Source organism: Nicotiana tabacum, chromosome 5 (assembly GCF_000715075.1).
Source record: "Nicotiana tabacum cultivar K326 chromosome 5, ASM71507v2, whole genome shotgun sequence".
Taxonomy (NCBI): Eukaryota; Viridiplantae; Streptophyta; class Magnoliopsida; order Solanales; family Solanaceae; genus Nicotiana; species Nicotiana tabacum.
In genome coordinates this window covers 75,760,276-75,778,068 of record NC_134084.1, presented here as the reverse complement: position 1 = coordinate 75,778,068, position 17,793 = coordinate 75,760,276, and the positions used below count along the sequence as shown (strand labels likewise).

The following is a 17,793-nucleotide window of genomic DNA, read 5'->3' as shown; positions in this document are numbered from 1 at the left end:
GAAGGCATATAATTGGACGGAGTTATATATAGGCGAAATGACTTCTTGGCCGCCTAAATTTGCACTGAATTTTAAAGCCGATATATGAATTTTCGATTTTTCCATTTTAACACTTCAATTCAACCGATTACTTATAAGTGAACACCTTTGACCTTTGACTATGCTTATGTGACAGCAGCACAACTGACGTGATCAAAGTGCGTGTTAATCACGCAGAAAAAGAACGTCACTCGAATTACTAAACTTAAAAATATTAAAGCTGAATAAGAAAAAGGAAAAGTAAATGAAAGACAAACAAATAAAAAATAAAAAAAAAGTCCCGAAACCTAAATCCCTTCCTGTAACCCCTTTCTTATCTTCTTCCTTACCCCCCCCCCCCTCCCCCACCCCGACCTCCTTTCTCTTCATTGCGACTTTGAACAATCCCTTGGCCAGGCTTCATTTCTCCACAAGTTAATTATTTTAGCGTTGGTTAATCTATCTCATTTTCTTAGTTTGATGACAGGTATGGTGGTGACAGCGCTTCCGGCGATCTTCTTTGGCCGGTTGCGACTACGATATTACTGGAAATTTTCAGGGGTGGGAAGTAATAGGTGCTCAAGGAGGTCTATTAATTTTTATTTTGACGAGTGCCACCGAGATGCCATTTTTTCCGATAGAAACTTTGTCGGAATGGTTTTGATATTTTTCAGAAGATCTAATGGCTTGTTTGGACTAATTTCTAGATTGAAGTTTGGTTAAGATATATACTAGGATATGAATTGTTCATATTTGAATTTTTACCATTGGAAATAGTGGTTGGGAAAGGGAAGGTTTTGGAGGAGCTATGGTGAAGAAGAAAGGAAAGAGAACAAAAAATTTAAAATCGGTAAATTAATTTTAAAAGGGATGGGACCCAGATTTTATAAATGTCAAATAATAAATGGTCTTAGTATCGGACGTGGTATTCACATTAGGCAATTGAGATACACGCTCTGAGAGAGGGGTTTATTATAACTATTTTTATCGAGTTGGGGTGCTAAAATGGGAAAACCAAAAGTTCATGTATCGGCTTTAAAATCCGGTGCAAGTTTAAGTGGCCCAAAAGTCATTACGCCTTATATATATCATCCCATTAAAAAAATATTTATACTATGAGGTCACTTTTATCTACTCCCTCCGGTCCATAATAAGTGACAAATTTATTTTTTTATTTTGAGCCAAAATAAGTGTTCATTTATATAATCAAGAAAAAATTCAATTTATTTTTACAAAATTATCCTTATGTACATATCCCTAAAAAGTTTTCTTACTCCTCACATTAAATATTTAATTAAGGGTAGTTTAGTCATACTAGGTATTTTTGAATAGAATTTAGTATTTTCTTAATGGGCGTATTAAAAGCAAATTGATCACTTATTGTAGACCGGTAGAAATAATATTTATCTATTGTATTAAGTAATCTATCTTATTTTAGAGATTATAAATCTCACATTTTAAGAAAGTTTACATATGAATATCATGTAAGATAGTTTGTTATTGGCAAGTTGGAAGTGGGACGTTTCTTACTCGTACCGTGCCTGTTAGCCTCGGAACTGATCATTATGAAATAACACTCAACAGGCACGAGTTTGTCTCAACAGGCACGAGATTGACTCAACAGGCATGAGACTGACTCAACAGGCACGAGATTGTCTCAACAGGCACGAGACTGACTCAACAGGCACGAGATTGTCTCAATAGGCACGAGACTGACTCAACAGACACGAGATTAACTCAACAAGCACGAGATCCTAGAGTTAATTATTTATTTGAATTTTAAATTCAAAATTCGAATAAATAGTCGTGTCTGTTTGTGAAACAAGACATCCTTTCTGAAAGGGTCTGTTGGTTGCCTATAAATACACAAGAATTCCAACAAAGTGAAAATAGAAAATCACAAGTGTTATTGCAGGCTTTGTTGTATCCTGAAGAGAATCGTTTTGTATTTTCCCTAAATTAGTGTGCCGGCGATAACTCTTTAAGGACAGTCGATTTTCACGCCTCAAAGCCAATTTGATTATTTTATTGCTAACAATCTTAAAGAGTTATACTGCTATGGAGAAATTGATGTCTGTTGTTGAGAATCCGAAGGAGTTCATCAAACTTGATCGTTTTGATGGAACGAACTTTACCCGTTGGAGAGACAAGATGATATTCTTGTTGTCCGCTCTCAATATCTACTATGTTCTTGATTATGCCTTGCCTCCGATGCCTGAGCCCACAGCAGAAGATTCTGACGTAGTCAAGGAAGAAAGGAAGAAACGAGAACATGATGAACTGTTGTGTCGCGGCCATATTCTGAATACTTTGACAGATCGACTCTATGATCTTTACTGCAATCTAAAGTCACCAAGAGAGATTTGGACTGCTCTACAAACTGCATACCAGAATGAAAAACGAGGTATTGACAAATTCCTAGCTCTGCAGTACTTTGAATTTAAAATATTTGATACTAAGCCTATAATGGATCAGATTCATGAACTGCAAATCTTAGTATCAAAACTAAGTGATCTTGAAGTTAAAATTCCTGATGCACTTCAAATAGGTGCTATTCTTTCGAAATTGCCTTCCTCTTGGAATGACTATAGAAAGAAAATCCTACATTCTATGGATAAAATGACTGTGGAACAATTTCGTACTCACATTCAAATTGAAAGTGAGACTCGTGCTCGTGATGTTATTAGTCAGCCTTCGAGTTCCGCAGTCAATTTTGTCAGTCAAAATGGTTCAGGAAGTGGGAACAAACATCTGAAAGTTTCCAAAAAGTCTTTTTTTAAAAAGAGAAAGAACTTTAGTTGTCATCATTGTGGAAAGAAAGGCCATATGATTCGGGACTGCAGATATAGAAAGGCAGGCATAAATTTCAATGCAGGCAATATCGAAAAGTCTAGAAAGATTGAAAAATCTGGAAATTCTGAAAAGGCAAACATAGTGGAAAATTCTGCCCAAGGACTGGTTGTCATGGTTTCCGCAATGCAAATTGGTATGGTCACAGAGTTGAATGTGGCTACCGCTGCTACAAATACTCAAGACTGGTGGCTAGATTCGGGTGCTACTATTCATGTCTGTTATGACAAGAAGATGTTCAAGACATATGCAGAAGTGCAGGATTCTGAACAAGTCTTGATGGGAAACCATGTTGCGGCAGATGTTGCTGGAAAAGGAAGTATTGAGATTAACTTCACATCTGGCCAGAAGTTGACGTTACTGAATGTGTATCATGTTCCTGATATGAAGAAAAACTTAATGTCCGCTGATTTGCTGTCAAAGAAAGGCTTCAAGATAGTTATTGAGTCTGATCATGTAATAGTGTCTAAGAATGGTGTTTTTGTTGGAAAAGGCTATAACTGTAACGGCATGTTCAAATTGAGTATTAATGAAATAAATTATGTTTCTCCTTACATCGTTGAGTCTGATTCTTGTTTATGGCATGCTAGACTAGGACATTTAAATTTTGGCTCCTTGAATTATATGTCCAAAAATGGTTATATCTCATGTAAAACTCAACATATAAAATGTGAAATTTGCATACAAGCAAAGATGACAAAGAAACTATTTCGTAAAGTTGAAAGATCCACAGAACTATTAGATTTAATACATTCAGACTTGTGTGAATTAAATGGAGAATTAACTAGAGGAGGCAAAAGATATTTTATTACTTTTATAGACGACTTCTCTAGATTTACATATGTTTACCTACTTAGAACTAAGGACGAAGCTTTTCAAAAGTTTAAAGAATACAAGTCTGTTGTGGAAAATCAAAGGAGTAGGAAAATTAAAATTATTCGAAGTGATAGAGGCGGAGAATATTTTCCTAACGAATTTAATAAGTTCTGTGAAGAGCATGGCCTAATACATCAAATGAGTGCCCCTTATACTCCTCAACAAAATGGGTTAGCGGAAAGAAAAAATAGAACTTTGGTGGATATGGTTAATGCTATGTTACTTAATGCACATTTGCCACATAATTTATGAGGTGAAGCACTACTAACTGCATATTATATTTTAAATAGAGTGCCTTCAAAAAGTATGCATATTTCGCCTTATGAGCTTTGGAATGGTAGAAAACCAAATTTAAATTATTTTAAAGTGTGGAGGTGTATATCCTATTATAGAGTACCTGACCATCAAAGAACAAAATTGGGTCCTAGAGGAATTAAAAGTGTTTTTATAGGATATGCACAACACTCCAAAGCTTATAGACTGCTAGATCTAGAATCTAATGTCATTATAGAATCTATACATGTTGAATTTATTGAAAATAGATTTATAAATGACAATGTTGATGAAATGACTGAAATAAATGGAAAACGTATTGATGCTAATAAATTGTCGCTTCCTGAAATTATTAAAACTAAGGAAAGAAGTGATGATATGCAGATAGAACCAAGGAAAAGCCAAAGAATAAGAAAGGAAAAACATCTTGGTTCTGATTTTATTTCTTCACAATCTATAGTATTTCTTGTTGAAGGAGATAGGACAAACGTTTGTAATCAAATTCCAATTGTATTAAATGTTGAAGAAGACCCAAAGACGTTTCAAGAAGCAATGTCTTCTAGAGACGCTGCTTTTTGGAAAGAGGCCATTAATGATGAAATAGACTCAATTATATCAAACAACACTTGGGTTTTGGTTGATCTTCCTCTTGGATCAAAACCTATAGGTTGTAAGTGGGTCTTTAGGAGAAAGTACAATACATATGGTTATGTCCAAACCTTCAAAGCAAGATTAGTTGCAAAAGGTTTCACTCAAAAGGAAGGCATAGACTATTTTGATACATATGCTCCTGTTGCAAGAATAACATCGATTAGAGTCCTTTTATCATTGGCCTCTATATATGATCTTTACGTACATCAAATGGATGTTAAAACAGCTTTTTTAAATGGGAACCTTAGTGAAGAAATATATATGCAACAACCTGAAGGATTTGTTCTTCCGGGAAACGAGAAGAAAGTTTGTAAATTGATAAAGTCTCTTTATGGTCTTAAACAAGCGCCTAAACAGTGGCATGAAAGATTTGATAGTGTAATACTATCAACCGGATTCATACATAATAATGCAGACAAGTGCATTTACTCTAAATTTACAAAAGAATATGGAGTAATAATTTGTTTATATGTCGATGACATGCTGATTTTTTGTACGAATCTACAAGGAATTACCGAGACCAAAAAGTATCTAACCTCAGTTTTTAAAATGAAGGATTTAAATGAAGTTGATACTATTTTGGGAATCAAGGTCAAAAGAGATAACAAGCAAGTGACTTTGTCACAAGCACATTATATAGATAAAATCCTTACTAAATTCAGTCATTTAGGAATAAAGGGGTATAATACTCCTTATGATTCTAGTGTTAAGCTAACTGCAAATACTGGAAGAGCAGTAGCACAGTTGGAGTATGCAAGTGCGATAGGTAGTATGATGTATGCAATGCATTGCACTAGACCCGACATTGCATTTGCTGTTTGTAAACTTTCAAGGTTTACCAGTAATCCAGGTAATGATCATTGGAAAGCAATAAGTAGAGTACTTGGATATTTAAAATATACAAAGCACTTAGGCATTTGCTATAATGGTTTTCCTAATGTATTAGAGGGATATTCTGATGCAAGTTGGATTACAAGGTGTTAATGATAATAAATCCACATCATGATGGATATTTACTCTAGGCGGTGGAGCCATTAGTTGGGCATCCAAGAAACAAACATGTATTTCCCATTCTACTATGGAATCTGAATTTATTGCATTAGCAGCTGCTGGAAAAGAAGCAGAATGGCTGAGGAATATGTTACTTGATATAAAGTTGTGGCCACAACCTATGCCAGTCATTTCCATATTCTGTGATAGTGAGACTACAATGTGTGTTGCTCACAATAAAATATATAATGGGAAATCGAGACATATAAGCTTGAGACATGCTTATATAAGAGAATTAATTACAAATGGAGCTATAGCTATAATATATGTGAGATCAAATAAGAATTTGGTTGATCCACTTACGAAGCCATTAGGTAGAGATGTAGTACAACAAACTTGTGGAGAGATGGGGCTGAGACCCTTAAATTAAATACAAGGAATAGGAACCCCACTTTGAGTTAGTATACACTCTAACAATATAAGTTCAATGGGTAATAACAAGTTACTTGTATTGTTTAAGCACTGATCTCCTCTTTAGGAGCCCTAATTCTAATGTACTACTTACTGTTATATGAGGAGTTAAGGAGTTGTTAAATGCTTGTTATAACAGGGGCATAAAGACAAACTCCAAAGTGCATACTGTTACATGAAGATGTTGATTAATCTTAATGGAATTATTAATGTCTGGAGTAACAGGGACATATTAACTAATTCCACCTATATGAATATTGAAGTGGTGCCGCTTCTAGCAAGATTTAAAGGGTTGATCTTGTAAATATTCATGAATTCAGGATGAGCACATGGCCGTAAACGTGCTAAAGCGAATACTGGATTTTCTAAGCTACTAGATAACGCTGTGTGTGTGGTATTTTCGGTTTTGGCACAAGGATTTGTGGTTCAAATCTTAAGATACCATTAATTTCGTCAAAACTTTAAAATACTTACACTAAAGGAAAGTTCAAATTTGTAAAAGATACTTTCAATTATTCACAAGTGTTATGAAGTGAAATAACAAACTAGTGGGGGATTGTAAGATAGTTTATTATTGGCAAGTTGGAAGTGAGACGTTTCTTACTCGTACCGTGTCTGTTAGCCTCGGAACTGATCATTATGAAATAACACTCAACAAGCACGAGTTTGTCTCAACAAGCACGAGTTTGTCTCAACAGGCACGAGATTGACTCAACATGTACGAGTTTGTCTCAACAGGCACGAGATTGTCTCAATAGGCACGAGACTGACTCAACAGGCACGAGATTGTCTCAATAGGCACGAGACTGACTCAACAGACACGAGATTAACTCAACAGGCACGAGATCCTAGAGTTAATTATTTATTTGAATTTTAAATTCAAAATTCGAATAAATAGTCGTGTCTGTTTGTGAAACAAGACATCTTTTCTGAAAGGGTCTATTGGTTGCCTATAAATACACAAGAATTCCAACGAAGTGAAAATAGAAAATCACAAGTGTTATTGCAGGCTTTGTTGTATCCTGAAGAGAATCGTTTTGTATTTTCCCTAAATTAGTGTACAGCCGATAACTCTTTAAGGACAATCGATTTTCACGCCTCAAAGCCAATTTGATTATTTTATTGCTAACATATCCTTGGGATGATCTGATTGTCTAAAATAAAAGATGAGATTTATTAGCACATCTAAAGATACTTATCTTGCTCTCGTAAAATTAAACTAATATTCATGCGTAAGTTCAGTTTTTGTTAAAGATGGATTAAAACGACAGTCCAAAGACATAAATACATCAGAAACGCTAGAAGTACTAAATTAATGTTACTTTCACACAGTAGTGGCAAAATGTTTCAAGAAAAACAGTTAACTACCTATATTATTCATTAAAAAATGAGTTGGGTAATAAACTTTTTAAAAACATGTCAAATATATATGGATTAGAATCATATCCGACCCGACCCGCCCGTTTGCCACTCCTACTTTCACACGATTGTAGAACATTTTTAGAAATAAATCCTCCATTATACTAATTCCATCCAAATATAAGAAGAAGTAATTTGAACTTGAGTAAAAATCTGCTTGAATTTATGATACAACTTGCGCTCGTTCACTATACTTGCGAAATACTTACAGACAAGTTGCACTGCACGGTTCACTTTAGATGAAAATAATACTTACGTAGCTGTCAAAATTGGAGTAGTTATGTCGTGGCGATTAAACAAATAAAAATATTTTATATTCGAGCTGTAAAGAGCTTTCATATTCTCTTCTTTTACTTAATTTATTGTTTTTTTACACTTTTTCTTTTTGTTGCAAAAGCTTTACACTTTCGACCAATTTATACACAAGGTTTAATTCTTTAGTTCGTGTTTTATTTGTGGAACTTGAATTCGGTAAATATTTGTGAGTGGATCCAGTAAACCTTATTCTTCAAGGTGTGGGCAAAAATTCCATTTTTTTTGACTCTAAGGTGGTAATGATACTCTAGACGCAGATTTATGACGGATTCTGCGGGTCAACTAAACGGTAAAAACTTATCAACATTTGATATTTATATTAAATTATATTAAGTTATTATGATTAAATCATAAATTAAGGTATAAATATATATTAATTAACTATAATTTAGTGATAAGAATACTGTGAAAATATGTTATGTATTTATTGAATTAGTGTAAATACCGGCGATATGTTTGGTATTAAGAAAAATATTTTCTAGAAAATCAGCAATTGTACTTAACCTTTTGTGTTTAGTTAGTAAGCCAGGTGTCACACCCCACCCTTGAGAGGCGCAAACAGCAGACGATGCCCGAAGGTTCGTGCGAACCAACGTCTATACTCAGACCTCTCCATTATGGAATCCAGACCAATGAGGCCTCTGATCACGCCCAATTATGCCTTATAAAAAGGAAAAAGCGGTCGTTGCAAATATAATCTAGTTTACAAGTCCGGAGTCGAATCCCACAGAGAACTAAGGTTTAGCTACAGTTGTTCACTATCATCAAGAATACAAGCTTGAACAATTCCTAACTTATAGATATTAAGATTCTTGTGTTTAACTAACTAACTAACAAATTAAAATAATAAATTAACACTAAAGATACTACAGGTTGGAGAAAAGATTAAGGAGGTCTAGAGTTATGATTTCTCCAATTGTCGGAATCCTTCCCGCTATGTCTTCTATAATTTTGCCTAAGTATTCTCTATCGATCATGAGCGCTCTACGTGTTGTAATTCTCTCCCGAGTAATTACGACAATTTACTAGACATATTCTCCCGAGTTACGCTAGTTGGCTTTAATTACAGCTCACTTAGATCGCACCCAAGGTTTCGTTATCCCTAATCCCACCTTTAAACCCTTGGTTATTGGTTCCTCACATACGTCGGGAGTGATGTTGTTTAACAACTACCTAAATATGCACTCTCTCCTGAGTGATACATACTAAATAGGCACAGCTAATTGAGGTCCCTTCAATCAACCACAAGAATAATATAGTTGAACAAATAGAGAAAATACTACGACTCAATTATATAAAAACATAACAAGAATTTATCCTACAAAAGGTTGCATCAAAACCCTAGATAACAAATTAGCTATTCATAATAGTATGTAAAACTACAATACTAAAAGTCATAACCAACAATGAAAAATAGGAAGAGGAAGGAAAAACTCGTAGAAGAATTCCCTGCCTTGCTCCTATTGTGTCTCTGCCTCCTTAGGTCGAATCTTTATCTCAAATCTGTCCAACCCCCTCAAAATACCATTTTTCCATGTATATATACCAAGTACCATTATACCTTCTCCAGTGTGAAAAGGGACACTTTTCCCGGGAAGGACGTGCGCGGCCGCGCTTGGATCGCGCATATCCACTTTGATTCTGCCTGACGAGCGCGGCTGCGAACTTGACATGCATCTTTCACCCTATTCTGTTGGGAATTTAGAAAAACAAAAAACATGAATCAATCTTGTAGCCCTTTGAGTTATCTTTACAACCATATATTGTGGAGCCCAAATAGAGTTCTGAGCAAAACGTTATGTACATTTTACTAGACAGTGCACAATATGCCTACTCGATTCTTCATTTTTTCTAACTATCATCCGTTGATCCCCGAACACGATCCCGGCTTAATTCCTTGAGCTTTTACTCAGACTTCAAAGCTTCAAATCACTTGAATTCATTCCATAACATCTACATAGCTCGGAATCACTCCTACAAGGCATAAAACACACAATTAGTGCAAGACACTAGCGATTAAAGCTCAAACTCAATTAAAGTGCAGTAAATTAGAGTGTAATAAACGACTAAAATATGTAATTATAGCCTATCATCAGCCTCCAAGTAGAAAATATTAGAATTTTAAATTTACACATCTGACTGAGAAAGGATATTAGCATTAATACAACTTCACCATTGTTACCAAAATGATCATGACCAACCCTTACATACATCCGAACACCGGTCTGCAAGCCTCTAAGAGTACTAAAATATAGTACATGACTTGGTCAGGATGGGGTATCCAAAATTAACTAAAACATACACTTTAGTACCTATTGACTTTTGAATGACTATTCCGTAGAAGTGGAGTGCAATAACTAACAGTTGGATCAAAATACCCTACTGAAGGAACGTCACTGGGTCTATTTGTACCTGTGAGCATGAACACAGTGCACAAAGAAAAGGTAGTCAGTACAAAAGATATACTGAGTATGTAAAACGAATAACGTATGTAAACCAAAGGCATAGGGTGAGAGATATAAATGCGCAAGTCTTAACCTGGACTTCCTAGATAAGCCACCGGAGGCGTACAATATTATGATCATGAATCATGAATTTATGCAAGCTTTTGTATAAGTCAAGCCACTCGAATATAGCTTATATATATATATATATATATATATATATATATATATATATATATATATATATATATATATATATATGCATAATTTTATGTAGACTTCGTAGATAAGCCACCGGAGGCGTACAATGTTATGATCATGAATCATGAATGTATGCAAGCTTTTGTATAAGTTAAGCCACTCATTGGGGCTTATATATATATATATATATATGCCTGTTCAGCCACTCTATAGGGCATATCATCAAACACCACTCTATACCTGGCCTCATAGAAGACTCGATCGTACCTGAACTCAGGAGGTCTCGACAGTACCTGGCCTCAACAGTACTAGGTGTAATCGGCCTCAAGAGGACTCGATAGCCTCACACCACATCATCACTCCATACCTAGTCTCATAAAGGACTCAGTCATACCCGACCTCCAGAGGTCTCGACAGTACCTGGCCTTAACAAGACTCTATGTAGTCGGCTCCAAGAGGACTCGGTAGCTTCACATCACACATCATCATACCCGGCCATACAAGGGCTCGGTAATATCTCAAATCAAGTCTCATCATATCCAACTAATTAATAATTGCACAATAGGTGTCATATCTGACCGACTATAGCGTGGCTCGGTAGAGTAAAATAGGTACATATATATAATGCATGCTGGACTCATGAAATCATATTCTGAACCTTTCATTTGCATCTAGACTTAAAGAGTACTATCAGGTAACACCTCAAACTTGAAGGAATACCACCGGTAAGAATAATGTACAAGAACAGAAACGACATTATTGAGAAGATCTTAGAACAAACCAATCTGATAACACATAAATCCCTGAAGGAGAAAGACACACGCTCATATCAAGTCATGCCAAGAAAGAAGGTTGTCCTACATATCTTGTTGAAGGACTAGCTATACTTTTATGATGGTTAACTCTGCCTCCAACGAATCTCCAGAATCAATCAACAAGATAATACTTATTATAGTGATGATTCCAAGCTCTTCATGCTAAATCCTACGAGGTTCGCCTCTGATTTGGCTTTAGAATGTTTGGGAATTCTAAAAGGTATTAGAGAGCATTTTGGGTGAGTTAAACTGGGTGATACTTTCTAGAATGAAAGATAAAGAGCTATACTACCTTTTTATATTATGTCGTGTTTAGGAAATTCCATCGCTGCTATATGTAATACGGATATCCCCGTGCCAGTTGCAGCACCCGATGGGACAGCTGGCGCAAGTATAATGAAATAAGTAATCCCCTTTGTCCCATATGTGTCGTCGGTCGATTGACCGCACTTGAAGCCAAACTTACCAATCCTTAACTCTATCCATGGGAAAAAGTGAGGGGTGTAATATCATCCTCCCTTTCAAAACATTCGTCCTCGAATGTTGAATTGTAGTCACTCCTTGTAAAATATTTTTATTCATCATGGGTTGTTCATGTAATAGTAGTTTCATTATTTTCTCCCGTAGCATGGAACAAATGGGGGTACCTGGATTTCATATCTTCTTCAATTTCCTAAGTCATTTCTTCTATGTTATTGTTCCTCCAAAGTACTTTGATTGAAGCTACCTCCTTGGTTCGCATCTTACGAACATGACGGTCTAGGATAGCTATGAAACTTCTTCGTAGGATAGGTCCTCTATGATTTTGATATCTTAAATAGGGGTAAAATGGGATAGCTCACTTAGGCACTTCCGAAGCATCGACACATGGAATATTGGATGCACTGCTTCTAATTCTGGGGATAGCACGAGTTTATAAACCACTTGACCGACTTTCTGAATAATTCGATATGGTCCAATGTATCGGGGATTGAGTTTGCCTCTCTTACCGAATCTCATCATGCCCTTCAAAGGCAAAACCCTTAAGAATACCTAATCTCCCATAGAAAACTTCAAATCTCATCGTCGGTTATCTGAATAAGATTTTTTCATGTTTTGAGCTATTAATAATTGACTTTGAATCATTTTCACCTTTTCTATAGCATGTTGCACCAACTCACGACCCAATAACTTTGTCTCACCAACTTCGAACAAGCAGATAGGAGTCTGCACTTTCATCAATATAGGACCTCATACGGTGCCATCTGAATGCTAGTATGATAGCTGCTATTTGTAAACAAATTTCGATGAGTGGTAGATGATCTTCCCACTTTCCTCTGAAGTCCAAAACACAGGATCGTAACATTTTCTCAAGCGTCTGAATAGTGCGTTCGGCCTGGCCGTCGATTTATGGATGAAAAGTTGTGTTGAGGTTGATCCTCGAACCCAATGCTTTTTTGAATGATCTCTAGAAATTAGCAATAAACTAGGCACCTCTATCTGATATGATGGAAATAGGAACCCCATGGAGTTGACTTAGCATAATCTTCAGTTGAGAAGGTAGTCTTAACTAGTAGGAAATGAACTGACTTGGTAAGTCGATCCACGATGACCCATATGGAATCAAATCTTCAACGTGATCGTGGTAATCCGATAAGAAAATCCTTGTTGATAATCTCCTATATCCAAGTCGGAATTTCCATATTCTGAAGCAATCCTCCTGGTTTCAAATGTTCAACCTTAGCTTGTTGGCAATTTGGACATAGAGCGACATATTCAACAATATTCCTCTTTATGTCGTTCCACCGGTATAGCCGTCGAAAATCGTAATATATTTTTGTTGACGCTGGATGAATAGAAATCCGGGATTGGTTAACCTCTACCATGTTCTTCCTTCAAAGTCACCTCGACATCGAGGAGGGAGACCCTAGAGGAAATCAATGCTTGAGATTTTGACCTCTCCAAAGAGATAGCTCAAGCTAAGGTTCTTGAAGCCGATGCCAAATAGCTGGTCTCCTCTGATGATGACGATGATGACGAAGGCAGCCAAGGAGGGTCTGATAACGACAAGAGGCCCGAAGGAGAAGCTCCCCCCGAGGGAGAAATCAGCCCCGGGCATAGTTAAGATTTTATTTTTCCTTTTCTATTTTGTAAGACCATTGTCGGTCTCTTGTACATAGCGAGATTGGAACTTAGCCAGGTCATTACTCCACCACGCTCGACTGGTGGCCTCCCTTAGCTGATTTTAGGCATCCTCGGTATCAGTAAGGTACACGGCTATGGACTTGTCAGCTAAGACATTCGCCTTCTCGACCTTCGCCTTGGCCTCAGCAAGCTCGGCCTCGAGCTCTTCGATCCTTTTGGCTTGGGCTGAGCTCTTCTCTTTAGTACTCCAAAGTTGAAATTTGGCTGATGACAACCGCGCCAAGGAAGCCTCTTTATCCTTAGCTAGGCGGTCCATATTATCTTTCCACCAATTGCAGTTAGCTTTAACTTGATTGACTTCCCTGGAGCAGCACAATCCTTTTAATCTTTTGCTACAACTGAGATATCGAGGTGTTAGCCACCACTCTTGGGTCAAGCCCATATATTCTCAAAAGGACATTTACCTGCTCGTCCAGTTCGGCCTCTTCCTTACGAACCTGGGCCAAGTATGCTCGAAGATCCCTAAGCTCTTCATCCTTCTGACTGCAAAGGAGCTTCAAAGCATTCCTCTCCTCTGAGGTCTTCTGGAGCTCGACCTCGCATTGCCTCAAGTCGGCCCGAGACTTGGTAAAAGCCTATATGAGAAGAAAGACACAAGTTAGATTAAAGGGAGAAGAATGAAAAGGAACTTGCAAGAACGGGGATTAGTACTTACTCGAGATAAAAGGCGTTGGGCTTCTTCAAAGAGGGTAGATGCATCATTGAGATCAGCGGCATCATCGACCCTGGTAAAACAATCCTGGAAGGGATCCTCTTTACTGGGGACTCTACCTATGTCGAGGGTCTGTAAAGCCCGAGCATCCCTTATAGCCTCCTCAGAAAAGGCCGCTAGAGAAGGAGAGTGGCCTACTGTCACAACCCCGAGAGAATCGCTAGGAGTGCCCTGTTCAGCCTTGGGAGTCTCAGAATTGGCCCCCTTCGGTATGTTCGTTGATGGCCAAGGGATAACCTCAACCTCAGGCGATTCGGGGGCTTTGCCCGAATCTTTCTTCGAGGCCTCCTCATCACGAGGTCGGGTCTCAACAATCACCTCCATCTTGGAAGGTTTGGAGGCCTCGACCGGCTTCCTTGCTCGAACTACCAACGCCGAGTCATCTCCCTCATCTTTGTCTTCGTCTTCCAGAGGATGTTGAAGGTTACCTGGAAATGCTCCAAATTGTTCTTTGTTTCCAAAGACTTGACAATCATATCATCAATATAAATTTCCACAGTCTTTCCTACTTGTTTTTCAAATATTTTGTTTACCATCCTTTAGTAAGTGGCACCGACATTTTTAGCCCGAAAGGCATGAAATTATATCAGTAAGTGACGTACTCCATGATGAATGAAGTTTTTTCTTGATCCTCGGAGTGTAATCTGATTTGGTTGTACCCAGAATAGGTATCTAAAATGTTTAGCAACTCATGCTCGGCCGTCACGTTGATTGTTTGATCGATGTGGGGTAAGGGGATGAGTCTTCCAGACATGCTTTATTCAACTCCTTAAAATCTGCGCACATTCTAAACATTTTTAGATTTTAGGAACTACGACAATGTTAGATAACAAATCCAGCTATCTTACTTCTTGGATTGATCCTATTTTATGTAATTTAGATACCTCCTCCTTGTTGCGAGTGAAGGAAAGTTGTCGCTTTTTCTGCTTCACATGAGGGTTATCTCGATCAACGACGAGCTAATGGGTAACCACATCCAGCAGAATACCTGTTATGTCTAAGTAGGACCAAATAAAGCAATCTATGTTATCTTTTAAGAACTCTATAAATTTGAGTCTGAGTTTAAGATTGAGGCCCGAACCCATAAATACCTTTCTTTCTAGTTGGTCGGCTAAGAGGATAACTTCCTTGAGCTTTCCATCGTTTATTTTTTGACATCGGTATTCTCCAGAGCTTTGATGGTTTTTGGGACATTAGGCCATTCCGATTCCTCTTCTACGAGATCGCTCTCCTCAAGCTAATCCATTTCTAACCTGAGGTCGGTTAGAAGCACTAGTTTCAATAATTGCTATTTGGGATCTGCCCCCACTTTGCTTTGTTCGATTGCACGACAAGAGCATGTATTTCTTGAGCTACTAATAACTCTCCTCGAATTTCCCTTATCCCCATGGAGTATGAAACTTCATGACTTGGTGAAAAGTTGATGGGACCGTTTATATAAGGTGGAGCCAAGGCCTTCCCATGATGAAATTGTAAGGAATATCCCCAATCATGACATCGAGCATCGTATCTTGGACGATTCTTCCAGCATAAATCGGCAATTTGATCTCCCATCGGATAATACTGCTAGCCATGTTCAACCTGGCTAGTAGCTTTATGGTTTGAATTATCTTATCAACCAACTACATCTCCACTATGAGCTGAAGTTGAATAATGTTGGCCGAACTATCTGGATCAATCAGCACACACATTTTAGAATTTAAGAATATTACCAATGCATCATAATGCAGATATGAAAGTCTGTTGCGGTCGGTGTTGTTGAAGGTGATTAAATCATGCTCAGGGAACTCTCTGTCTTTCTTCTCGGAGGAGACGGAGACTTTGGTTTTTTTGGAGGCCGAGTAAGTGACCCTGCTGGCCATTTCTCTACCAAAAATCATGTGAATTGTTTATTTCGGCAATGGCGATTTCCTTGGTTCCACGCTATCGTGATTCTTATTTAGGTGTTATGCTTGGCTTAGTCACTGCGGAATTTCTTTAAATGTCCGACCCAAAGAAGTTGTGCCACTTCGGCTCATAATTACTTATAGTTCCCAATCAATTTCCTATGAGTGTTGTGGAAATCACATCATAGGTTCTAATTTCTCCTGTCGAGGTTGGAACGGATCTCCCTCAGAACCTTGCTTCCTTGATATATCTCAAGGCCATGACAAGTTTCGCGGGCTTGATGCTGAAATTCAATTTGGATAGCCTCTGGGGGAGGGGGAAAGAGGGGCAGATCCCTTGGTGGTGGTCTAGATAGCCTTGCCACATCTCTTCTAACCAGTCCCCGATTACTTCTAACCAACTATGGTCTCGTGATTGGTCCCTATTATCGAGGGGCTAAGTAATATTTGAACCGGCCCCTCAGATTCCTTTGCCCAAATTCATGTATACCTTTGAGCCTTTCCTAGAAGCAACTCCTTACTTCATTAGGCATTGAGGCTATAAGGCCATCTTCAATCCACATCTTGGATGTATACATGTGATTCACTTCATTCCAAGTTTTATTAGGGAACTACTTCGGGCTTTCCTTTAGCTTCCACAAACCGTTAGAGTTTTTCGATTTCATATTATCCGTAAATGTGGCTGCAGCCCAATCCTCCGATATTGCGGGCAACATCATTCTTTCCCATTGGGATCTCTCCATAAAGCTTGAAGCAATTCCCCCTCACATTGCTTTATTTTGAAGATGCCTTTCTTGTGGGTCTCAACCTTCCGAGACCCGACATGAGCCTTCTTGAAAACATTCCCAAGCATAGCAGAAGAGTCGATAGAATGTTCAGGTAAAAATGTATACTAAGTTAAAGCTCCTTTTGTGAGAGTTTGGCCAAATTTCTTAAGCATGACGAATCAGATCTTATCCGGTTGCAGATCATTTTTGTTGATTCTGGCTGTATAGGTTGTCACGTGCTCCTACGGATCTGTTATCCCATTTTATCTTGGTACGTTTGGCATTTAGAACCTTTTTGGGATATGAGTTGAAGCCATACTTTGCATAAATGGCAGTTTCACATACTTTTTGGTGTCTACGCCCTTGACAATCATGGGGTCCCGAGTATCTAATCTCTTCGGGTATGTATCTCCTACACAAAATTGAGGAGCTTAGTACTATACATTTCTTTGACATTTACATAATTTTGGACCTGTTCATTCCGACCCCCAAACCCTGAGGAACCTTCGCTTCAACCATATTGGTTACACATTCATTGGGGTCTCAATCATTATGGGATGATGGGGTACGGATGTTCTAGGGTGACTGTTATTGGTGAAGGTGGCGATGAAGTATTCCGTACACACCACGAATGTATTTTGTGCAACCAGTATGGCTTCCACCATCCTCTTGAGGCTAGAGCTTCTCCTGCGATACATCCTCGTTACACTAGAATGATGTCGCTGACCTCTTCGTGGGGGAGTATTGTTCTCTCTGGTACCTGATGTCATCATCACTTTTATCATTAGGATACCCAGCTTTAGTTGGAAGTCGGACCTGATCTACTTTATGTGAAGAGGTCTGGTTGTCCTTCTGCTCACGTTCTTCGAAGTGCGACAAATCCTGCATGTCCTCGGACACCTCTAGGCTTGGCAGGTTCAC

The 17,793-nt window shown here is 38.0% G+C and overlaps 1 protein-coding gene across 1 annotated transcript; it reads left to right on the top strand.

The window, feature by feature from the left end:
* The first annotated feature begins 2,076 nt into the window (after positions 1–2,076).
* LOC142180819 (uncharacterized) lies at positions 2,077–5,652 on the top strand. Its single transcript, XM_075252908.1, has 3 exons — positions 2,077–3,070; positions 3,170–3,370; positions 4,685–5,652. Exons 1-3 carry the CDS (start codon positions 2,077–2,079, stop codon positions 5,650–5,652), a joined length of 2,163 nt encoding a protein of 720 aa, XP_075109009.1.
* Positions 5,653–17,793: the final 12,141 nt, after the last annotated feature.

Bases quoted from the DNA above. Each gene is read 5' to 3' on its own strand.
- LOC142180819 (XM_075252908.1), top strand. From the start codon at position 2,077: ATGGAGAAATTGATGTCTGTTGTTGAGAATCCGAAGGAGTTCATCAAA. The intron at 3,071-3,169 runs GTGCTACTATTC...ATGTTGCGGCAG, and splicing joins AGACTGGTGGCTAGATTCGG to ATGTTGCTGGAAAAGGAAGT. The intron at 3,371-4,684 runs GTAACGGCATGT...CAAAACCTATAG, and splicing joins TGTTGGAAAAGGCTATAACT to GTTGTAAGTGGGTCTTTAGG.